General features: G+C 41.3%; 1 protein-coding gene and 1 pseudogene across 1 annotated transcript in view; both read left to right on the top strand.

Annotated features, from left to right (window-relative positions):
* The window catches only part of RPA1 (replication protein A1), a 94,421-nt gene extending 69,609 nt beyond the window's left edge, over positions 1-24,812 (top strand). The window contains exons 15-17 of the mRNA XM_040338372.1: positions 5,864-5,971; positions 7,078-7,164; positions 23,762-24,812. Coding sequence (XP_040194306.1) covers positions 5,864-5,971; positions 7,078-7,164; positions 23,762-23,872 — 306 coding nt within the window. The 3' untranslated portion in view covers positions 23,873-24,812. The remainder of the gene's footprint in view (positions 1-5,863; positions 5,972-7,077; positions 7,165-23,761) is intronic.
* Positions 988-1,106, top strand: LOC120929920 (annotated as a pseudogene).
* Positions 24,813-25,271: the final 459 nt, after the last annotated feature.

The raw sequence follows: 25,271 nt of genomic DNA, 5'->3' as shown, positions 1-25,271 counted from the left end.
GCTTGTATGGATCTGACTGATAGAAGATCCGAAGTACTGACCCATTCCATGTTTACCATGCTGGGGTCAGACTTACGGCCTATTGTGACCACTATTTTGGGTTCTCAGTCACTCACGGAGTGAGCATTTTGCATCAGACAGTGGAGGAGCACCGACTTATTAGGCTAGCGGACCAGCTGGTCCAGGGCCTTGTATAGGTCTGTGATGCCTCATTGAATGCCACGCCATTGTTATCCAGAGCTTCTGTTTCAGAGATGGTTTTATGCACACGGTGGTGTAGTGGTAACTCCATTACTTGGCAGCAAGAGTCATTGGTTCAAATCTGGACACTGACACCAATCTGCCTGGAGCTTGCATTGTCGCTCCCTGTGTCTGCGTGGGTTTCCTCTGGGTATTCCGGTTTCCTTCCACCCTCCAAAGAAATATGTGCATACACCTACATATAATACATACACACTATGTGTATGTATTATTAAAGGGCAACCCTCCCAGGCCGACGAAGGCTCAGCTGGGGAACTAATCCGTCCCTGGGTGCGTAAGCCGATCACGTCGGGAACCCAAATCCCGCCATTGTATGTAGCTTACCCTCCCCGTCTCTAGGTGGGGGGCAGCTTGTAGGTTCACAATTCGGTGAATCTCCCTGCTCTCCGACCAGTGGGTCTGCGAGGTGGTCTTCTCTCTGGGTGCATGCAGGTCCAGGGCCTGTGGGTAGCCTCCTTCGAGGCGGTACTGTATGCCCAGTTCCACACTCGGGTTTTCCAGGGGAAATACTGTCCAGGTGGTAAAGATCTCTTGTTTCTGAAATCATCAGATTCTGGTGCGCCACCTAGTCAGTCTCTCTGAGTTGGTGACGGCGATCTCCGACTTTTCGGTTCCGGGAAGTTGTTTCTTCCTTCCAGTGGTCGGTGTTTACGATGGATGCCGACCTCACGGGTTGTGGGGGCACCTGGGGGGTTTAGTCGGCCCTGAGTCGCTGGTCTTGCGTGGGCCTACGGCCAAACCTCCCTGAATGCGCCCGATCTCGTCTGATCGCGGTAGCTACCCAGGGTCGGGCATGGTTAGTACATGGGTGGGAGACCGCCTGGGAATACCAGGTGCTGTGGACCCTGTCTATCGTTCATTGTCTACTATTTTGGGCGATCAGGCTATGCTTCCTCTTGGTCGAGGAGGTTGCAAGGTCGTCCAATCTGCATTCAGCCGGACAACGCCACGGCCGTGGCTTCGGTCTGCCATCAGGTATACCGGCAGGCGGACTACTGGCGTCGCCGGAAGCTAGACCAGGGCGACTGGTCTTTGTGCTTGGGGTTTTTTTTCGGCTCACTTGCAGGAGGTGAGTCTCACAGGGCATGGATCTCCTGGCCACTCATCTCCACCGCAAGGGTGTCAAAGTTAGTGACCAGGTCTAGTGATCTTGTACAGATACATCAGTCGTGCTGGTGGCCATGTGGGGTCTGTATCGGCGGCTTTATGCTGTTCCTCCATCGTAGTTGCTTCCTCGGCTGCTCTACAGAGTGGAGGCTGAGGGGATCCCGATGATTCTAATAGCTCCAGATTGGCCTCGCCGATATCGGGCGCCTGGTAGCGGAGGTACCCTGTCGGTTGCCAGGGCGGGAGGTCCTTCTGTCCCGAAGTCCCATACTTCTTCCTGTTGTACAGTCAGTGACTTGCTCAACATGGCTATTGGAAGCCAGACTTTAAGAGACCGGTGTCTGTCCGACTCGGTCATCTTAACCATGCTGAGGGCACGGTAGCCTTCTTCTGCCCCCCTTTCCGGTCACGGCACTTTCGACCAGGGCAATTGGTGCTTCCTGGTTTTTTTTCCGACATTATGCGTCGGTCTCGCAGGTGTGCGAGGTGGCGACTTGGTCGTCCGTCCACGCTTTTTCCAGAATTTACATGGTTGCTCAGAGTGCATCTTCTGATGCTTCTTTCGGCCGCTAGGTTTTGCAGACGGCTGTTTAAAGTTGCACCTCCTCAGTTGAGGAGCTCTGCTTGTTTTGGGGAGAAGTTAAAATTGGTTTTACTGATAAATTTCCCACCCCTAGTCTTTGACACTAGTTGGGGACGTCCCACTTGTCAAGATTTAAGGAGCTGTGTCCGTCCATGGACGATAAGAGAAAATAGGATTTTTTTGTACTCACCGTAAAATCCTTTTCTCTGAGTCCATGGACGGACACAGCAACTACCCCTCCTTTTAGGTTTGTACTGCTTGTTACGAACTGAGGATGTCTGGAGGGACCGCCCCTGGGTGGGGCTGTTCAACTCAGATAATTAAATACATGTTACATTAACAAACATGTTTCTGCCTAGTCCTCTCCTGTAAACAGGGAACATAACCCCACTTGTCAAGATTTAAGAAGGTGTGTCCGTCCACGGACTTTACGGTGAGTACAAAAAAAATCCTATTTTGTAGATGCTATAACTGTTGTGCAAACCAATCAATATACACTTATTGCGATTTTGGTAAAAAATAAAAATGTAGAAGAATACGCATCGGCCTAAACTAGAATTTTTTATTTTTTGGGGGGGATATTTATCATAGTAAAAAATATTAAATCATTTTCAAAATTGTCACTCGATTTACATTTTTTTTGTTTATAGCGCAATAAATAAAAACCGCAGAGGTGATCAAATGCCACCAAAAGAAAGCTCTATTTGTGGGAAAAAAAGGACATCAATTTTCTTTGGGACCCACGGTTTTAAGCGACGCAGTGCCGAATTTGCAAAAAGTGCTCTGGTCTTTGGCCAGCGAAATGGTCCGGGGTTTAAGTGGTTAAATACGTCAAAAAGAAAGCGGTCTAAAAAAATAAATCCATATGGGTACAGTGTTGCATGCCTGAGTAATTGTCATTCAAAGTGTGACGGCGCTGAAAACTGGCCTGGGCAGGAGGGGGGTGAACGTGTCTGGTCTTGAGGCGAGTAGTTTCCCCAGTACAACACTTTACAGCACTTGGAATGTGTTGCAGTGTGCATCAGTGCAGGTCTGTTGGTACCTTTTTGCACCTCTGCATTGAGCTGCCATTTGAAATGAAAATGCTGTTACGCATTAGTATCAAGGGTTCCTTATTTTTACAGTTTCTATTGTAGCTAGTAATATTTAGCAAATAGTATGTTTTGTATAGGGGTCCGCTATATCTAGGGACAAATTAGACTGGTTTCTGAAATATATTTGTTTGAGATTTCCATTACTTCTAAAAACATTTTGTGGCAGCTTAACTAAACGTATGTTTTGAGCATTAAGTGCAATACCTAAATTGGTACCTTGAAGCCCTCCATAGCATTCCTAATGAAAGCGGCACGCTTGTGTAGTCTCCTTAACTGTTCTGGGACTGGCAGTTTAACTAAAGTTCCATTCTTATTCCAGTGCAGAGTAACCGTTGAACGTTCTTGTTTAAATACGGCTCACTCGCTCTGTCATTGATCCAAAATCCGAGATATAAAGCTCAAATCTCCTGCCAAGTTTTTCCTCTGAGAAGTCTTTGTACTTGTATAAAGACCACAAAACTGAATCTGTTCTATATTAGTACAGATGTCCGTGCTGTGTCTTTGTGAAGCTCAATTATCAAACAGCTTGTTCTATGCACAAACACTATAATTTCTAACAGTTTCATTTTTTATTTTTTTTCCTCTTGTTGCTAAATTATGCTGTTTTTGCCGATACCATTGGCTTTGCAAGAGGTTACTTATCAGTTGTTGTTCATAGGTTGGCATGACTCCCTTTTTAAAGGCAGAGATTAACCAAGCATTATGAAGATAAATGAACAGTAAATGTTTTGTACAGAGATGAAATTGCACTTGGGGCCTGAGGCCTTTGTTTAGTCTTTCTCGGGAGCCATGCCCTGCACCTACTGCATTAGTGGCGCCTGCTTCAAAAGCCAAGCGTATTTCTGCCTGCGTCTGTGAGATGAATTCATACGTCGGAGTGCAATGATAATTCAAGCTCCTGCAAAAGCCTGCCAGCTCTCCCACATGCGGCCTCTCCACTTCCATACAAGTACTTGTTGGCCCTGACCCGGTAGGGAGATGGCGCTTCTTTCTTCTCGCAGGCTCATTATATTCATCAGCCTTCAGCAGCTGTGACGACTTATAATCAAGCTGTTTAATGCTGGTCAAAATCCTGAAAATCTCAAATGGCAGAAGGATGGTGTGGAACATCTAAATAACAGACTTGCTGATTTTTATTTATTTTTAAACCAACTCCATTGATGTTTATTTGCGTTGACTCGTGATCCTTCTTGCCCTGCTTTGGGCTTTTGTCAACCAAAAACTTTAGCGCTCTTTTTCGTGAACCTGCTTTGGGCTGTGAAGGTTGCTTATGTGCTGTAATTGCAGCTTTCACAACAGTCGGCAATGTCAGGAGCTATTTTTAAAAATCCATCTCGTACAGGTTGCTGTGATTGGCTGTCCATCAGAGGTGAAACTCTGGGAATTTTTTGAATGAAGTAGTTTCCTTTACTCTACCTTATCAAGAATTTTATGCTATAGGTTTTGTCATGTAATTTTTCTCTGGAACACATTTCTTTGCAGCAATGGTGGATTTTGTTTTGGGTGACACTTTAAAAATCCAGGATTATGTTTGCTGTAAAGATGTTGCGGCTGTACAAGGAAACCTGGTTTGAGAAAAATATGTGGGCTGAACTTTCTTGAAATTGCTAGTTGGCTTGCTCACAGGTCAATCTACTGACTTTAGAACTTTGTCACATTAGCCCAGAATAATGCCTGGTACACACAATTCGAAAATTGGACAAAATATACTGCTTTCGGAGCAGTCGTACAATTATCTGATCATTAGTACACCGCTTTCAAGAGCCGATCGTGACAGTTCATGTTAAATTATCTGAAAGGAAAAACACATTTTTTTCGTACAATACCAGCATGTATGATTTTTAACCACTTCAGCCCCGGAAGGTTTTACCCCCATATTTTGATACAACACTGCGTTACTTTAACTGGCAATTGCAGGGCCGTGCGACGTTGTACCTAACAAATAGAGCTTACTTTTGGTGGTATTTGATCACCTCTGCGGTTTTAATTTTTTACTTCTATAATACATATCAAAAATAAAAAAAAGTTTAAAACCAATTTCTTCATCAATTTAGGCCAATATGTATTCCGCTACGTGTTTTAAATCCTAATAAGCGTATATTGGTTGGTTTGCGCAAAAGTTATAGCATCTACAAAAAAAGGGGATTATTTTTTGGGCATTTTTATTTATTTTTTACTTTTTAATGGCAGTGATCAGGGATTTTTAGCGGGACTGCGATATTGCGGTGGACAGATCGGACACCTAGCTGACACTTGGCGCTTTTTTGGGAACCATTGACATTATTGGTGATTAACTACTAAAAATATACACTGACATTGTATAAATGACACTGGCAGGGAAGGGGTTAACATTAGGGGCGATCAAAGGGTTAACTGTTCCCTCAGTGTGTTTCTAACTGTGTGGGAGGATGGGCTCACTGCATGGACACTCTGATCCCTGTTCCCGATTAGCAGAAACACTAGACCAGTGTGTCCATGCCTGATGGCACGGCGGTCTGCTTGTAGACGGCACCACCGTTCTGTCTCTGTGGGGAGCAATCGTGGGTGTTCGGCAGACATTTGGCCAGCCAATTGGCCACAGGGGGAGCCAGTCGGCGCACGCATACCCTCCCAAGGGCTATTGACTGGATTAGCCACCTGTGAATGTTTGGTGGGAGCCTTTCACTGCTTTATAAAGATGCCCCATTTTTTTTTTTAGCCAGGTAGCATTTTTAATAGTCATCAATAGATGTGTACACATTTCTCCATTTTTGGTTCCATAAATAAAGCAGTTTTAATATAACCAGAAATGTTCTAATGACATAATTTTCTGTTGCAGGCAAACATTGCAGACTTTGGGGAGAATCAGTGGATTACATGCTTCCAGGAAGCAGCTGAATCAATTCTTGGCCAGAATGCCATGTACTTGGGAGAACTCAAGGAAAAGGTATGGAGTTTTCTTGGGTTATATGAAGATAAATGCCTATTACAGCATAGACAACTCTATAGACATTGTTTCCTGAAAGTTCCCCAACAACGAGTTAAGAGCACGGCCTGTGTCGACAGATAGCATCCGTTTTGACAGATACATATGACCTGCTTAAGCCCACATTCATATTGGAGCGATTTGACATGCCAAATCGGCGGCTATTTCCGGCATAGGCATGGATTTCCAAAAGTGGTTCCTGTACTACTTTTGGTGACAGTGTGAACCTAGGCTTAAGTGGGTTTAGAATTATAGTTTTGTAGTCAAAATCCTTCCAGGACCTGGTGCAGCGGCTCTGATGTCAAAAACTCTGATGATAAAACTGCCATTTTATTTAGATTACAGGGCAGTTCACAGAAAAATACAATAAAATAATCATCACACTTGCCAGTTTACCAGGGAAAATGTAATAATTCTACAACCATTTCACCAGTTTGTATTAAAACAGAGGTTTTTATTTGTATTAAAACAGAGGTTTTTATTTCATATTTGCAAATAAATATTCCCAGTAAACTTTCATATGTTAAAGGGAATTTTCAAATGAGCTGACGTTCTGGAAGCCTCTGTAATGCCAAGGAAGGGTCAATCCCTCTGGCATCTCCCAGGCTTATTCATGACATATGTTCAGTATTGTTATTAGTTTAGAGGTTAAAAGAATAATTATTTGCCTTGTGTTGGTTGCCCACAGCCCTTCACTGGTTTTGAATGCCAGTAATTATATAGTGTAAATGGTCTTCGGCTCGCTCGTGTTGAGAGGCTTTTATACATATTTTGACCATCTTACGTTTTTTTGTCTGTTTATGAATGTTAAGATTTCCTTGTCTCTTGAGGAAAGAAAAGTACTCGGCTGCTTTTTATATTTAAATGTAGTCTGTGGGTGTCCACTCTTGGAGCGAACACGTTCTTTGAATAAATTCTCTTTGGGAAAAGACCAAAGGACTTTGCCTGATGACTGCTGAGCTATTTTGACAAGTTTAAAGGTGCAAGTTATTGGATGGGGGGAGTCTGTCTCTCCTGACAGATGCTTGCTGTTGCTCCCTCTGAACATTTCTGTGTTGTCTGTGCAGAATGAACAAGCTTTTGAGGAGGTGTTTCAGAATGCCAATTTCCGTTCCTACACCTTTAGAGTTCGGGTGAAGTTGGAAACCTACAATGTAAGTATGAACTTCAGAGTAAACATTCCTAAATCTCTGCAATTTAAGTGAAGCGTATGATGAAAATTGCATGAACCAGAGGTTACCTTTTTTTAGTGAAAACCACATATCAGAATGATCACTAGATGGCAGAGCTGAAGCTGTATCCACATTTTAATGTTTTTTTGGAGAAAGTGGCCCTTGTTTTGGAGGGGAGTGGCTAAAAGTGGTTCTAAAACCTGAATATTTTTTACTTTAATGCTGCTGTCAAAGCCAGTGACAAATGGGGGGCAAGCCTTTGCTGTATGTGTCTATAGATACAGAGAGCAAGGCTTGGGAGCAAGCCCACACGAGTGCCCCCATACAAAGCTTATTTTTATGGGGGCACTTGCTGAAGGGGAGACGCCAGGAGCGCCAGTATGGGCCCAAGAAGAGGAGCGTTGGAGCTGCTCAGAGTAGTTGAGTATATACCTTTTATTAAAGCATTACAATCACTTTAAGAAATCTTCCTTCTAAACTCGACCCATGCATTCTATGCCTATACACATTACAAACGTTCATGTATATATGTAAAAAAAATGCACAAAGTCTAGTGCATTACCTCTGCCACAATTTAAAGGTACAAGCGCTGAGAAAGAAGGCATTGCCCCCAGGGACGTGTCGGCTTTCCAACTGCAGCAATTAAGGCATCGCCTAAATCTGGAGTTGTTTTGAAGTGCTTGCACCTTCTCAGGTTTGTGCAGAAAAAGCACCTATGCCTGGACATCAGGAGGAGAGATCACCTGCTCTCACTGTGCATGCTGGAACAAAATACAGTCTTCATCGTGCAATGGTAATTGGAACTGGTGCGGTGTATGAAATTTGGTGTTTTTTTTTTTTTTTGTGGCCAATTTTGTGTGCCTGTCAGTCTTTTTTGGCTTTTTCCACTTCGCTGTAAACTGCTCATTTACATGACCTGTCAGGTTGGAATGGGCATGACAGTCCAGGAATCCCCCCGTCTATCAGTCAAGATAAAATGTAATTGTGGGTGGGACAAACCAGAAGTCTCCTGGCATGTCACTCAAATTGGGCAGTGAGAGTGGGTGGAACAGACTAAAGCCAGGTACACTCAAAACCTGTCGGCTCTGATCGGAGACACTGTACTAACCAGCGATCTCCCCCGCTAAGCTTTTGTGTTCCGACAGGGGGGTGTGCCCTGCCAACACTCCATTCAGCACTCTCTGCTATTGGCCTGGAGCGCTGATCAAGAGTCGGCCGACTGCTGGTTTTCCATCCGACAGGAACGGGCCAGACCGACGTACACACAGGCAGAATGTCAGATGTTATTTTTTTTGTATCGGCAAATGTCTCCTGACACTCTGCCTTTTTTGATATGGGGCTTTCTGATATAAAGATGCTGCTGTTAGAAGTAATCTGCAATGGAGAAGTTGCACAACTGGTGCCCCAGGGAAGCAGAAGGCACAGCAGCCATCAAACTTATCCTGGAAGTTAGAAAAAGCGAGTCCTAGAAATGCTGCATTCAATATTTTGATTATTCATTGGCTGCTGCTTTACTTGCAAAAATACCATCATGGAAATTTATGCCTGCAGTTTAGTTTTAAAGAGGAACTGCAGTCTGCTCACATAATTTGTAATAAAAACATCTTTGCCATTCTGTAGCTTCCCTCCAGCCACTTTGCATATTTTATATATACTGTGGTTCTGTACTTGCCAAATATGCTTCAGAAATCTCTCTCCACCGAGTCTGGCTGCAACCGTTTAACCGTGGACAGCTGAGGCTGTTGCCTATTCACTTCCTGGATTTGCAGACACATAGGCACACCTCCAGCTCTACAGCACTGCAGCTCTCATTGGCCCTCTTATGACTCGCCCCCCTGTGCATGATGTCGTAGGCCTAGGCTTTTTACCAGACAAGAAACAGGAAGTGGGCTGTATAAGGTATTTTACTGGCAGGAAAAAAATATTACTATCCAAAGTCGAATCAAGGGCAGAAGATTTAATAGATGAAAAGTAAAAAAAAAATTACTGAAGGTCTGCTTTAATATCAATCTCATTTTATCATAAAAAATATTTATGAAAATGCAAGTAAAACACATGAATTGTTCCATACCTGTTATATAATCGCATATACATTTTTTTTTTTCTGTCTGTCTAGTGGAACATATATCTCATAACCCTTCCTGCCGCTTGACAGAATAAAACAAAAATCCCTACTTAAGTATTTAACAATGGCTGTTTAATAAATCCATAATTCATAATGGATTTATTTGATATGGCAACATCCATTCTTATTTGAGGCCTGCTCATTAGAATGAGTAATGTTAAGCATGACTTTGAACATGTAATGTCCTTGTATCGCAAAATGGTTAAACCTCCCATACAAATGAATTCCGAGAAAAGCCACCTAACATTAGCATAGCGTTCCAGCGTCATGTTCCTGGTACATGTGTGGGTTGAGCCTAATGTTCCAACTTGCTGCAAGTTACAAATATGTGTGTCAGAATTACCTAGTTGTTCTTCTGCTGGCGTCCAAGATTTATTTTAATTACGTTCATGTGAAGTACCACCTACTCCAATACTTTTAGAAAGAAAGCTGTTTAGGTGGGATTATATGAACTACCACAGTTGGCTTGTCTACATAGCAGTGACTAGTATTTTGGCTCAGTGCTCCAGATCTTGAAATTAATCGGTGCTTGTCTGAGCTTCTGTTGCATTTGAATTACAAAGCTGAAGCTCGATATAAAAAATATTCTTATTTATTTGTACTCGGAAGCTTCTTGGTTATTAGTCGTTTAAAGCGATATTAAGCCCAAAAATGTCTTATAGTGCAGCTTGCCAATTGTTCGATGTAGTGGCTGCATTGGTTTTCTATTTTACTTGCTTACTTAAACAAACCAAGCTGTCCAAAGTAGCATTTAGAGGGTTGAAGCAAACCATTTACCACTGACCGTGGTGCTTGCAATGGTCAGCTGTTCATTTATGTAAATCCACCATCCCAAAGGGTAAAAAAACAAGCTGCTGTAACTACCTAAAGTGTTTACCTGTAGTTCAGCTTTAATTTTGTTAGTAAACTTCATCTACATCTGCTAGTATAACGCCCCCCCCCCCCCCATCCTGACTAACAATGCTGTTGTCCAAAGGTGTTTGCCCTAAAGTGTCAGAAACCCACATCCGAAAAAACTATCAATCCTGTATTACATGCTGTTCGTACTTACTCAGTCACTATAAGAATTTTCTTCTGTATTCTACAAAAAACTTGGTTCATCCTGCTATTCTCCACCTTCTGTTCATGTCCCCAATTCGACTGGGGATTTTGCAGCTTTTGCACATACTCAGTTTTCAGTGAGTTTCTATGCTGAACATTCCCTCACATCTGAGCAGCCCATGTGACTATAGAGTCACACATGGTGTATACAGAGTGGTAAATGTCGGCCCACTCACTCCCTCCTCCACCATGCCCAATAACGAGCTTAACACAGTGGGGGCGGGATATTGCATGTAGATTAATAGTGGAATCGCCTCCCTCTTATTCTAAGACACAGGATGGAGGGGCATGACGCAGACCGTGACTGGCAGATATCTGCCCCGCACCATGTTGTTGCCCAAAAGAATAAAGATTTGATTTTAAATATATATTTGAATACCAATTTAAAACCGTTTTTTGATCATATTTATTTTTACTTTCAAAGACTGTTTTTCTTTATTTTGAACAGCAGCAGAGGACTTGAAGCTCCTCTTGCTTATGTTTCCCTGCAGACAGGCTGGAAATGAGCTGGGTCATGTGACGGCTGTAAACATTTAGGAAAAGGGTACTTGGATGATTTTTTATTTTATTTATTAAAATAATTAGTGCCAATTTCCACATACAGAAATAGAAGGGACAATGTAAATTAAACTGTGTGTGTGTGTGTGTGTTTAGTATCACTTTAACTAAATCATACAGAATGCAGATACCCTTAAACAGCAAGTGTTAAATGCCATCGTTGCATCCAAAGATTGGTAAGCTGCAATTAGGGTTGCGCCAATACTAGTATTGGTGCCGATACCGAGTATTTGCACAGGTATCGGTACTCTTGCAAATGCACCGATACTTTCGGGGTCGGTTTTTTGAGCTGTCAATGTTATGAACAAATTTTCCTGTTTAACCCCTTATTAACTCTAAATTTACTACAATCGACCTTAATTAACGCCTTATTCTCCCCATTTAATTATTTTTTTATATATATATATATATATATATATATATATATATATATATATATATATATATATATATATATATATATATATATATATATATATATATATATATATATATACACGCACATATATATATATATATATATATATATATATATATATATATATATATATATATATATATATATATATATATATATATATATATTTTGTAAAAAAAAAATTCAATGCCTTGTACCATTGCTGACAGCTAAAGTAGGAACAAAACGGTTGCGGGTGGGTATCGGCGATTACTAAAGTATCGGTGCATCCTTGGCTGCAATATATAATTTTTTTTTGGGCTTAATACCAATTTTAATAAGTAAGAAAGTAGGCAAAAATGTAAAAGCAAGTTTGTTTTCTATACTCAAAAAGCCAATTGGCCATAGAATTCATGTACATGGGTGTCAAACTAGAAAGCTTTTGTGTTGCCTGATCTTGCTTTTGAATTGGTTATAATTTGGTTTGACATGTTTCTAAATTTACATTGACTTGTAAAAATGCAATTCATATGCAAGCAAATGCCCATGTATACAAGTCCTTGCATTTTTTTTATTCCACTTTGGCATAAAATGCTTCAGATTAGGTTTCATATGCAGAACGTGTGTAGAAGTACGATTCTTTTGGTTACCAGCAGTATGCTTTAAAGCTTTCATGGGTATTGCAATCTACATCTGTATGCTTTTTTTCCTCTGTGACTATTTTGGAGATGGCAATGGACATCAATTCTCTGGAGGAAAACTATGGAGATGTAAGTAAAGGTAGTTTATGGGGAGGGAGAATTTTAGACGCATTCTGGGTCATCCTAACCGCTAACAGGAAAGCAGTATTGGTATTGAAGCATAGTATGTTTGTAACCTCTAGTTGCAATCACAATACAAATGCCTCCAAATCAAGCCCTTTTCAGTGGTGGTGAATCACTGTTGGGGCTTTTTCAGACATGCTGATCCATGTTCCATTGCTTCTGAGGGCTTTTGACAGGCAGTGGTTATAGCCACCTCACTACCTGATTGAAAGTGATTGATTTGTTACCCCTTGCGTAATATATATATATATATATATATATATATATATATATATATATATATATATATACATATATACACACATATACACATATATACATATATACACACATATACACATATATACATATATACACATATACACACACACACCTAGTAAAATGACTAGCCTCAGTAAAGCCTAGTTCGCACCTATGCATTTTTTGTGCTTTTTTCATTTTGTAGATTTGTACTACAGAACGTGTTCCATAGGAAACCATGTTCAATGGACTGTAGTGCACTAAAATGCATAGGTGTGAACCAGGTCGTAATGCATAAAGATGTAACAATCCTCCTACATAGGTTGTACCTGTTTATCTGCAGTCTTCTTTTCTCTACACCTGTTCAAAGTCCATAATTTATAAAGCTTTTCCAAGTCAAGAAAAAAGAGGGCGGAGAGCTGAGATTACACTCTGCAGAGCTCATTGAGATGAGTTATGAGAGCTGTTTGGAGGGTAGAGTCACTGCCCCTTTCACACAGGAACAGAACTGATGCTGTCAATCGGCTCAAGGTTCTTTCCCTGTCGCCTTTTTTCTCTGCGAAAATGGCAGGAAAACTTGTCGGAAGTGATTCATGTTGAAAGCAAAGGAATAAAGCCGCAGAAGGAAATGACACTTGGTGCTCTGGGTAGAGACAAGTACACACTATAGATAGATGCTTTATTCATATTTAATGTCTGAGGTTCACAACCACTTTTAACCCTAAAATGGAGCACTACCGCGCTGCAATCATGTTTTGCACGAGGTTGCATAGCCCCAATAACTCAATGGGCGAGTTTGACACGCGGTAATAACCTGTCAAAATTTCCACCCAGAGTTAAAAATGCCAGCTCAGGCACCCATTTTTTAACCACTTCTAAGGGGCTTAGATTTGGTGGTATTTGTTTTATGGTTTCTCTCATCCTTGTAACCTTCTCCTGATCTTATAATGGTACATGTAGGGGCACACCACTACTTTGTAACACATAATCTCTACTAGTAAGCTGATGCTTGGTCACTGTGGAGTCCATAATAGGTACATGATTAACCAGAGCTTGAGAATGATTGGTACAATACATTTTATCCATTTGAATTCCCTTTACAATATCAATTCATGTGCTACATTCAGTCAAACATCTTTTTTTAACAGAGGCACTGCAAAATGTTTAATATTTAAAGGATACAATGCAATTATTTAAATTGGTCTCTACTTTAGTTTCAGGGTAGTAAAGAGAATAATGCGTCTTGCAGTGCTTACTGTGCACATTTTTGCTTTCAATCATTTTTATTGCAAACAATTAAAAGTAAGCAAAATAAAGAATATCAAGGAAAACATTTCAAATGTGAGAAATATGGATGTTAAAGGCATTTACATGAACATATAGGCATTCAAAGTTACAGACAATATTTATGCCTAAACTTGGCCTACTGCAGGATGACTAGAACATGAAGGCTGAGGTTTGGTTGTGGATTGAGCCTAGGCACAGAGGATGAGAATAAGGTTAAATATGTCCAAAATATACATCGAAGAGTAAAACAAATGCAGGTGAAAAATGAACCTCAAATGCGTGTCTGTTCAATGGGAGTTTGTGAATTGACCCAACCATTCTTAATAAATACACTGGGATTTCAAAGAAATTAGAAAGATATCAGGTAGTCTCTCCCCCACCCCCACCCCCCACATATACCTATTTGCAGTTGGCTAAGGAATATAGAACTTCCCAGGTCTCTCAGTGCCTCCTTGGGAAAACCCCTCAGTGTTTGGAGGAGTAACACCACTAAACCTAAGGAAAGAGAAAACAAGGGAAGAGGAGAAGAAACAGACTTGACTACATCCAACAGTAGTTGCCCTCCATCCCCATGGGTGTCGTAAGCTTGATAGTAACAGGGAGATCTTCATATGGATAGCCCAAGGCTCCCACACAGTCTCAAATATCTGCACGGCCTCCAATAAGCTGCTCACCATGCGCTCTTGTGACCTGATCTCCCAAAATGTTCCTCTTTGCTACTGTTTGAGATGCCGTGGGTTGTTTCCAAGGTCGGGTTATGGTCATTTTGTCCCCCAGTAGGATAAAGGATATTTAACTTCTGCATACACTTGGGCACTATGTCTATTAAGAGGTTGAGTAAAGCTATGAAAGGAGACTTAGAAACCAGTGCTCTTGCAAATCGGCTGGAAGATCAGAACCCTCAAATTCTCTGACAGTAAAACCAGATATGTAACATTGTACCTAACATACCACAACCTCTAAAACAAAGGGGGGAGGAAGACCGGTAAAGTTTAGCCGTCTAGACAGGACTAAGTACCATCTCATTATAACTGTGAGGCTCGCTTCAATGAAGGTGATGTTGGGCACAGCCTGGAAAGAGCAGAAAAAGGCCCTGTGCCAATCCATGTCTCGGAGGTCTTTTTTTTTTTTTCCACTCCAACATGTAAAAAGGCTTGGGGAAATCTGTTGCCAGTGACTTGTAGATCAGAGATGCCTCCTATCTGCTCCATGGCTTGGCCACACCATTGCTCACTGTGCACCTTTTGAAATGTTGACGTTGAGCAACACCAGAGATCTGACCAGTCAATGATTGACTAGAGCAGGTGTCTCCAAACTTTCAAACAAAGGGCCAGTTTACTGCCATTCAAACTTTAGGGGTGGTGAGTGGGAGTAGAAAATGCCCTGGCATCGGTGGGAGTAAACATGTAGGCCTTGTGGTCAGTCGACTGCGGCCATAACACAGGAGACGGTTAGAGACTGCAGACTGATGCAAGAGATGGTTAGAGACTGCGGACATGATACAGGAGATGGTTAGAGACTGCAGACATTGTACAAGTGTGGGAAAACATTTGATCACTGCACACGTGTAAACAGGAGTTTACAAGATATAACAAAGTGGCAAAAAAAAAAAAAAAACTTTAACCGTCAATACTTGAGCACAGAACAGTAAATAGTTAACAAGTCTGTAAAGCTCTTAATTGACCAGTTAATTCCTTCAAAGATAACAAGGAAAAGGTCAAACAGATGACTGACATGGGACTCTGGCACAAATGGCTTTATAGAAATAGCTGAAGTTACATTTTCCAGAAGTGTAATCAGCATTCATCTGTGTGGTGTAAATAGAGATAGGAAGCAGTGAGAGAAGAGGGAGGGGAGGTCATCCCCCTGATCAGTGTGAGCACTGCTTATTCTACACAAAGGATGGGAGAACTCCCTGATGATTAGACTTCTGCAGTCAGTGTTTGGCATTACCAGTGAGCCTGTGACATGTTTGATAAGATGTGATCATACCTTGTTCGTGCTTAGGAATGTCGGATCCTCTCTATCCCACCCTGCTCTGGCCACTAGCATCTTCTGATCCAGTGTGGTGGGCTGGGTAATCTGATTGGCTAAGGAGATGGTGGAACGCAGAGCAAATTAGCAGTTATGCCCTCCCACTCAGAGCGAAAGCCGAACACAGCTCTGCAATACCATCTGCCGCATCAAATTCCTTGCTGTCCGGGTCCCCCCTATCAGCGGCCCTGCTGGGGGGGTGACGAGGATGAATAGGTGAGTCAAGGGTCAGCTGCACCCCTAGGCGGATGCCTAGTTCGCCTAGCTAGAGCCTTGGTCACATAGTTTGGAAACCCCTGGATTAGAGCATCTAGTGATGAATAAAATGAAATGATTGCTTTTTTGCAACAAGCTTTATACTCTGGTCTTATGATGATAGATGTGAAAGACTGAACATTGTGTTTTTTTGTATATCAGTAAGCTTAAAGGAATAGTCGCATGAAATGTAAATCCCCCATCTGCTGCTGTCTGTTGAACTGCATATGGTGGTAAAGTTTAACCTCGGCCTCTTTGTAATAACACATCGAATTTCCACTTTCTGCAGCTTTATCCCAGGCTGTACACAAGTGTGATTACTTGATAGTATGTTTCGCTGAAGAGATTGTCTTTTTCAGAAATTGGTTTTACTAAGTGATAGTTTGTATTGAAAAAGTCCTGATTGAAATCCAATTGAATTTTGGATCAGTTGTATTTTTATTTTTTGTTAAATGATTAATCTACAATCTGGTTACTATGGGCAGTTTTGTTTTACCAGCTGGTGAAATCTAGTATTGTGATGCACCTTTTCATATGTACTGGTGCCATATAAGTACTATTGACACCTAGGTTTTAAAGTAAATCTGATACAAACCAGGACAGTTCTGGCATGTGATGAGAACGATGCATAAGCAGAGGTTATTGTCCGTAAAAATCACATTGTGAAATTTTGTAGATCCTGAGAAACTGGAATCTTTAGCTATACACAAATCCTCCCCCCAGCTTGGGCCCACCCTCGCTCTTCCAAGCTTTCCTTTTTTTTTGTCTGCAAGGCTGCCCATTATTGGGAGCAATGGTGCAACATTTACAGGAAAAGTTAAACTACCGTATATACTCGTGTATAAGCCGAGTTTTTCAGCACTTTTTTTTTTTTTCAAAGCCGTGTACCCCTTCCATAGACTCCCATGTTAAACATCAGTCTAGTCATGGACACAGTGAGGCATGCACATGGACACCCTAGGCTTATGTCGCGTACACACAACCGTTTTATCCGATTCTAAAAAATTACGTTTTTTTAAACGTCATTAAAAATGATCGTGTGTGGGCTGCAGAGCATTTTTCACGATCTAAAAAATGGGTATTAAAAATTTCGAACATGCTCTATTTTTTCACAACGTTTTTAACGTTGTCTTTTTTAAGGTTGTAAAAAATGGCCGTGTGTGGGCTTTAATGACGTGAAAAAGCAAGTTATGAGATGGGAGCGTTTGTTCTGGTGAAACTATCGTTCGTAATGAAGTAAGCACATTCATCACGCTGTAACAGACTGAAAAGCGCGAATCGTCTTTTACTAACACAATCGGCTAAAGCAGCCCAAAGTGTGGCGCCATCCGCATGGAACTTCCCCTTTATAGTGCCGTCGTACGTGTTGTATGTCACCGCGCTTTGCTAGAGCATTTTTTTTTTCACGATCGTGTGTAGGCAAGGCCGTTTTAATGATCGGGTTGAAAAAAACGTTTTTTCTAGACCCTTAAATTAATTTTTTAGAACCCGAAAAACGGTCATGTGTACGCGCCATTATACTCGAGTCAATAAGCTTTCCCAGTTTTTTTGTAGTAAAATTAGGTGCCTCGGCTTATACTCGCGTATATACGGTGTGTATTTTACATTTGACTTCCTAATTTTTGAAACTACTTATTTAATTTGCAGTTTCTCTTTCGTAATATTGATGACAGGTTTACTTTGTCCACTTGGCAGTATAAATCGTGTAATGAGGGCATCATTTTTTGCTTTTGATGTAGATATGATGGGAAAAGATCCCTCGGAGGAAATTACATGACAGATTTTAAAGTAAACTGGAAATTCCCTTCTAGCTAATGGTAGTGTTAATTTGCAGCCCAGATTATACATCTGATTGCCAGTGGCAATACTGGACTTCATTTGATCATTGATTTTGTTTTTGCCTTCTTTGTTTTTAATTAAGTGTAGAGCATTGATGGCATGCAATTGATATCCTTGCAGTCTGGCTCCCTGCCTTATAAAGGTGCCCTTTTTTCTTATTAGTTATACAGTTCCTGCTGGTACTTTTATCTTTCAGAACTGAGACCACCTTTATAATAGAACCTTATAGACACAAATGTATGTTCTGTGTTTAACCACTTAACGCCCGCCGCACGACTATATACGTCCGCAAAATGGCACGGACAGGCAGATGGGAGTATATATACGTCCCCGCCTTCTAGCGGGTGGGGGGTCCGATCGGGACTGCCCCGCTGCGTGCGGCGGGCGGATTCCCTCGGGGAGCGATCCGGGACGACGGCGCAGCTATTCGCGACGGAGCGGCTATAAACGATCGCTCCCCGAGGCTGAAGAACGAGGAGAGCCGTGTGTAAACACGGCTTTCCCGTGCTTCACTGTGGCGGCGTATCGATCGAGTGATCCTTTTTATAAGGGAGACTCGATCGATGACGTCAGTCCTACAGCCACACCCCCCTACTGTTGTAAACACACACTAGGTGAACCCTAACTCCTACAGCGCCCCCTGTGGTTAACTCCCAAACTGCAACTGTCATTTTCACAATAAAGAATGCAATTTAAATGCCTTTTTTGCTGTGAAAATGACAATGGTCCCAAAAATTTGTCAAAATTGTCAGAAGTGTCCGCCATAATGTTGCAGTCACGAAAAAAATCGCTGATCGCCGCCAATAGTAGTAAAAAAAAAAATAATTGATAAAAATGCAATAAAACTATTCCCTATTTTGTAAACGCTATAAATTTTGCGCAAACCAATCGATAAACGCTTATTTTTTTTTTACCAAAAATAGGTAGAATACGTATCGGCCTAAACTGAGGGAAAAAAATGTTTTTATATGTTTTTGGGGGATATTTATTACAGCAAAAAGTAAAAAATATTGCATTTTTTTCAAAATTGTCGCTCTATTTTTGTTTATAGCGCAAAAAATAAACTGCAGAGGTGATCAAATACCACCAAAAGAAAGCTCTATTTGTGGGGAAAAAAGGACGCCAATTTTGTTTGGTTAATATATGCTTACAAACATTACAAGTAGCCCCAAGTTTTAGTGATTTCCTGTGTTCTTCAATGTACTCCAAAAAAGAGCACACAAATTCTGCCAATGTAGTACACTGGTACAGCAACAACATCAATTTTAAATAAAATGCTTGAAAGAACCCAAGAGTGGATAATATTTATAGTTTAGGAACCTGTCGCTTTTCAATCTGGGAGTATGTTTAGGAGAAATCATGGATTTTCTATGCACCAATATATATATATAAAAAAAAAAAAAAAGTTTTATTCATAATAAACATACAAAATTCCATAACATAAAAATAGACTTGTATAAACAATTACTACAGCCAACTATTCACTAGGCCAGGGCCAGTGGATGAGTTCACCAGTGAAGGTATCACTTGATGGAGTGGGAGCAATTGGCGTGTTTGAAGATGCAAGCGTGGCCTGTTTCTCCTGAAGAAAAAACATCAGTAAATATGCATATAAAAATACATCAGGTAGCATGTATGTATATTGGTTGTAAATTGCACATAAATTGAAACTGTGTTCAAGATCCCAAACCTGAAGTAGGCATGCACTAAGGGCAAGGAACGATATGGGGGATACACCTAGTATCCAACAGGTAAAAAGTAGCCTAATGCCTCAATTAAAGTTAACACAAACGCACCCACGTGCAGTAAACAGACCATCGCCACACTCAGTTTAGGGTGAATGCGCAAAAAAAGGGGGTATAACTTGCGTAAACAGGAAGTACATGTATGCTTGACCATCTGAGGAATAAATACCTCCGTGTAAGCAATCCAGCAAACATATGAGGCAGAGGCTTGTAACAAATTCACGTTAACAGGACGCTGTCTGAGGAGGTAGAGAAGTGTAATGAGTGAAGTATAGTCCCATAAAAGACTGTGTCCTTAAATATCATTGTTAATTTAAAGGGTAAACCTATAATACTGACCTCGAACACTAGGCATGTGTTGGTGTATCATGCACAGAGATGATGACTAAAGAGATGTAGGTCTAACTAGCTAAATGTAATTGTGTGGACTTAACTGATTAATACTTTGCTGATTCCCTATAGAGAATATCTTGAATGGAATTAAGATGCAGTTCTCTCACAGGCAGCAATCTGAGGAGACATATAATACTAATGCTATTCTTGATTATATTGCATAGCACGGCTGCCAAAGCTTGAACTAATAATCAAAAGGCTGCATATAAAAGTTCAAACCCCATATGTGTTGCTGGAATATCGTTGCCAGTCAGATGGCATAGATTCATGGATGACGGTGTCTGTCATGTCCACTGCAATCTGACCCAGCCAGATGGAACTGCATATGTTTTCACACCCTACATGCGCAAATGACAGCCTGTATGCCAGCCCACAGAGGGGGGGGGGGGTAGAGAGAGAGAGAGAGAGCATTGCAGGTGGATGCAAAACTAGAGGGAAGCACCCTCTGGCATAACCTCCAGATGCTGTGACCCGCACAACCCATGATACATGGTCTGTGATCCAATCGAAACTATGCCCAGCATGCACCAATCACAACAAGGTATCCCAAAGAGACAGCACAATCTAGACACTGAATAACATTTTGTATAACTATAATATACAACAAAGCTGTTGTATAAGAGTGCATTATAATGGACCAGTTCTAAAGATTACTTGTGTTACTAGATATACAAAAAATAAAAGTTAATTTAAATTGATTCAGGTCACATTAAAAAAAGAATTGAAGGGAACCACCGAACATATTTCATAAAGGCTTGTATGACTGGACCTTATTAATCGCCAGTGGGCAGATGGTGTTCAATCGCTTTATCCAGAGGGTCTCCCTTTGTAATATCCGTATATCCCAGTCCCCACCCCTGGGATCCCGGGGAACAACCTCCAGGACCAGGAATGTGACGGGATGTGTAAAATTTTATAATACAAATTCAAATGTCTGCTTACAGGGGTGAGCAATGGGGAAAATTTGCACTCTGTGCAACTGCCGGCCAAGGGCTTTGGGTCTCCCACAGTGCAACGAGCGCCTGCTATCCCCGCTTAAAGGGCCGACGTACAGCAGCGACGCCTCTTGGGAACGTGCTAACCTGCCGCAGTATAATGTCAGCAGGACGGCAAGCCGTTCAAACTTAGCTAGTCGCTAACCGAGGAAAGTAATGACTGGCTTTTTACAGTGAAACTTTATTAAAAAAAAAAAAAAGCTAGCAGAAAGGCTTTTCTGCAATATAAAGGCTTGTTCCTTCTACATGCAAGCTTCAGAATATACAGTGCCCATGCGCAACTTGGTGTCGACGTCAAGACGTTGACAATATGCATGTGCTGGGGTTTCATCACCCCAGGCAGGCCAATCGAGGTGGCCAAAGATGCCGAACTCAGAAAAGGCCTGGGATATTACTATGGTCACTTGTGTTCATTTGGAGCACGCATGACAGGGTGACAATGCAAGAGAACATATAGGAAAATGTCATCCTGAAACAGGAAGTGCCTCGACAAGGTCCTCAGTGGCTGCAGATAAAAACATGTTAAAGTTTAAATAGGATTTTAATGATTGGGTTTATACTTGTTTTGAGTCCTAGATCTGTGCATCAAAGAAGTCAATAGATCTGCAGGACAACCAAGCAAAGGCATTTTTTTAGAAGGTGTGTAGGGTTCCCTCTCCTGAAGACAAACTGTAGAGTCAATCGTCGCAGGCCTTTTCAGGTCATAAGCCCCTGGGATTAGGCTTTGCAGTATGTTTGTTGTTTTAGCCCCAAACCACAGAAGGACTTTTAAGACACAACTCTTAATTTTACACCCATTTGTTTCACCAGCTGTTCTGTTATATATGTGGAAGCTCAGAACTCCCTAATTCTCTGAGACCGAGTGCTCTGTGCCCTTATAAGACATCCAGTATCTTGCCCGTTACTCTCAATTTACCTGCACACCATTATTTGAGCTTTGTGTGAGGTAATTTGTGCTCTTGATGGGATTACATTACAAAATGAGGACTGCGTTTTACAAAACATTGTAATATAATAAAGGGGGCAGAGCTATACATCAATTATACCTACCAAACTGTGCTGCTACAACTCCCATGTGCTGACACAAAAGCCTTTATTTTATAACATGCCTACTAGTTATGTGGTTCCCACTGCTCTCTTGTTAAGTCTCTGGAAAACAAAGTGCTTCTCAACTACACATTAAATGTGAACAATCTGGGCTCTTGTTTTATGTGATGTATAATTTTTGCAGGTTCAAATTCATTTTCTAATCTCTTTGTGAAGCTGATTATTGAATATTTGCAGCAGGAGTATAACATTAGCAGTGCAATTTGTCCCAGCTGGAAATGTTTCACTTAAACACAGAATAAGGGGAGATCTCACAATTCACATAAACAGCAAGTTCAAATCCTTACCAAGTTCAAAACTTTTTTTTTTTTTCACTTTAAAGTTGAAGTTTGCATATGCCAGAGGTTTACCAACTAGAGTATAGTTGCTTATATAGCGGTGTCAATTTACACAGCATTTTTCACATATATTGTGCATTCACATCAGTCTCTGCCGTTAAAGTGATACTATAGGTTTGATTGTTATTTAAAAAATAAAAATAAAAAAACATGTCATACTTGCCTCCACTGTACAGCTTGTTTTGCACAGTTTGGCCCCGAACGCTGTTTTCTGTGGTCTCTCTACTCCTCCCCACATCAGATAACCCCCTCTGGGAAGCACTCTTCCAAGGGGGTTACCTTGTGGGCGCACTACCGAGTCCAGCATTCTGCGTTCATAGCTGCCAAATGCAGGACTCTGCCCCAGCGTCATTGGATTTGATTGACTGCAGCGGGAGCCAATAGCTGCGCGATCAATCTATCCAATGAAGAGCTGAGAATCCAGGGCTCGGGTAAGTAAAACGGGGGGCTGAGGGGGCGGTAAGTTCAGATGTTTTTTCAACTTCATGCATAGGACCCCTTTAAGGAGCTTACAATCTAAGGTCCCCAACTCGCATTCTTACATGCACATACTGGGGCCTATTTAGACAGGAGCAAATTACCTTACCAGACAGCATGTCTTTTGCATATGGGAAGAAACCCACACAGGGAGAACATGCAAGCTCCAGACAGGTAGTGCTGTGGTTAGGATTCAAATCCATGACCCTAGTGCTGCTTGGAGTAAGTGCTAGCTACTCTGCTGCCCACCACTTAGCCACTGTGCTTTATGTACTGCCATTAAGCTGAAATGTGTGCTCATCCAGAGCTCTGGGCCACTGATTTGGTTAGCCAAGCAACTAGTAATTTATGTTTCCTGTATTGTTGGGGGGGGGGGGGGGATATGGGCAATATAATGGCCATTCTGTAAGTTAATCATTTGAGAATGCCAACAAAACTTTTGCGCTCAGGCACACAGGACATATTTATTGCTGCTGCCGTTGAACGCCCCTCCATGTTAGCCTATGTGTCCATGCACACACAAACTTTCAGAGGCATTTGGAGACATGAGCATTTGGGGGCAGTAAAAAAAGACAGACTGTGCATCCAGAAGAGGAGGCTGTTGAGCTGAAAAAAATGGCTAGACACTGTAACAAGTGTTATTTTGCATTTTTACATTATAGGGAGTGTTTTTACTTCCATAAACGCTATTCAAAAATGCAGCTAACAAAGCATTTTTAATGCTGCTTTTTCCTGGCAGCATCGCTTTTTTTGAATGTCTTGTATGCATAGGTCCTTTAAGAGATGAGTAAAAGCCTGCACTCCTGTTTAAAAATGTTATTATATTGAGACTTCTTAAATATTTTTTTAATATTTATTTTACAGGATGAATCTCGTATCAAAGCCACAGCTATGGATGTAAAACCAGTTGATCACAAAGAATACTCAAGGCGCCTTATACTGAACATTCGGAAACTGGCTGCTCAGGGAGTCTGACGTACCACCTTTGGAAACCTGTCATATCAAGAAGAGACATTATTCCTTAATGGGTTAAGCTCTTTGCAAATTGGTGTGGTTTATTTCCTGATGGCTGTGGCTGTTTTTAGAAGACCATTGCAGGTTTTGCTTGTTTTCCAGGCTAATACTACTGCAGATATGAGGTAGCCAAGCACTTAGATGACCTTGGTACCTTCCCCTACATCTACTGTACATATGTTTATCTGATTAGAACTGAAATGTGCCCAACTAAGCTTTCCTTCTCTTCTGCTAATTCATCCGAAAGCTTAATTACATTAAAACAGGACTTAATTAGCATTCTCAGAAGTAATTGGTTGCTGCTGAGAAGTCAGATACCCACCCACATCCATGTTCTAACATTGTGAATAGTTCCATAAGCCGGTGGCTAATCGGGGGGCTTCCTCTCCCCGTGTGAAGACCAGGAGCTTATTGCCGTCAGTGCGCGCCTCTGTTTGCAGTGAGGAGATGTGCCATACAGTTTGCAAATGCTTGGAATGACAATATGGAGGAATTATTAATCAAAGACCTATCTTTTCTATCTGAAGACTTTCCTTCGGGGTTTAATAGACTGAGTCAGATGGTCCTGATATTAATCAAAATTGTCTCTTCTGAGAAGCTCTGATAAGCATTGACTCTCTGGCCCCTGGGGAAATCTGGCCAACTACAAAGCTTTGCTTTATTTTTCATTTAAATTAATATTGTGCTTTCTTACTCTCCTTTTTTTTTTTTTTTTCTGACAGTGTGTAATTGCAGAAGTTTGCTGTTTGTACATTCCCAGCATTTCTCAATGTTTTCAGTTGCTTTGTGTATTTTACTCTCCCCTACCCCCCTTTTTCTGTAATGGAATTAATCAGCACTGTTGTATAGGAGAAAAATGTTCCTTATTTCTGGAGCTCAATAAAGTTTAGTTTTTTTTTTTTTGCATATGTGTTTTTTTTCTTTTTTTTTTCTTCCTTAAACCAGTTTCATCTGGAAAGCAATCAATTTTCTCTTAAAAGGTACTGGCAAAATGAGACATGTGAAGCTGACATTTTCTAGTCTTATTACCATTTTCTTCTCTAAGATATGATTCTCAGCTTCCACTGTTTTTAAAGAGCTGAGACAGCACCTTTTTTATGCATTTATTGACATGTGCACAGCCCTCTGAAACCAAGCAGGAGTTAGCATTTGCTTAGAAAAAACATAATTCTGCTAGCGGGATGCTTCAATAGTGGTTAGTTATTTGAAGTGCGTGAGGCTTGATTATATTCACTGCGTTTCTCCTCCCTCTGCAAGCTCACTTGGCCTTAGCAGTGTGAGAGGCTCAGCCTCTAGAAGTACAAATCACTGGTTTGGCACTCCAGGAGTCCACCGCAATGGAGGCTAGTGCTGAAAGTAT

The sequence above is a fragment of the Rana temporaria genome, chromosome 2, assembly GCF_905171775.1.
Source record: "Rana temporaria chromosome 2, aRanTem1.1, whole genome shotgun sequence".
In the NCBI taxonomy this organism is placed as follows: Eukaryota; Metazoa; Chordata; class Amphibia; order Anura; family Ranidae; genus Rana; species Rana temporaria.
Note: the sequence above shows the minus strand (reverse complement) of the source record. Positions and strands in the feature narration are given on the sequence as shown.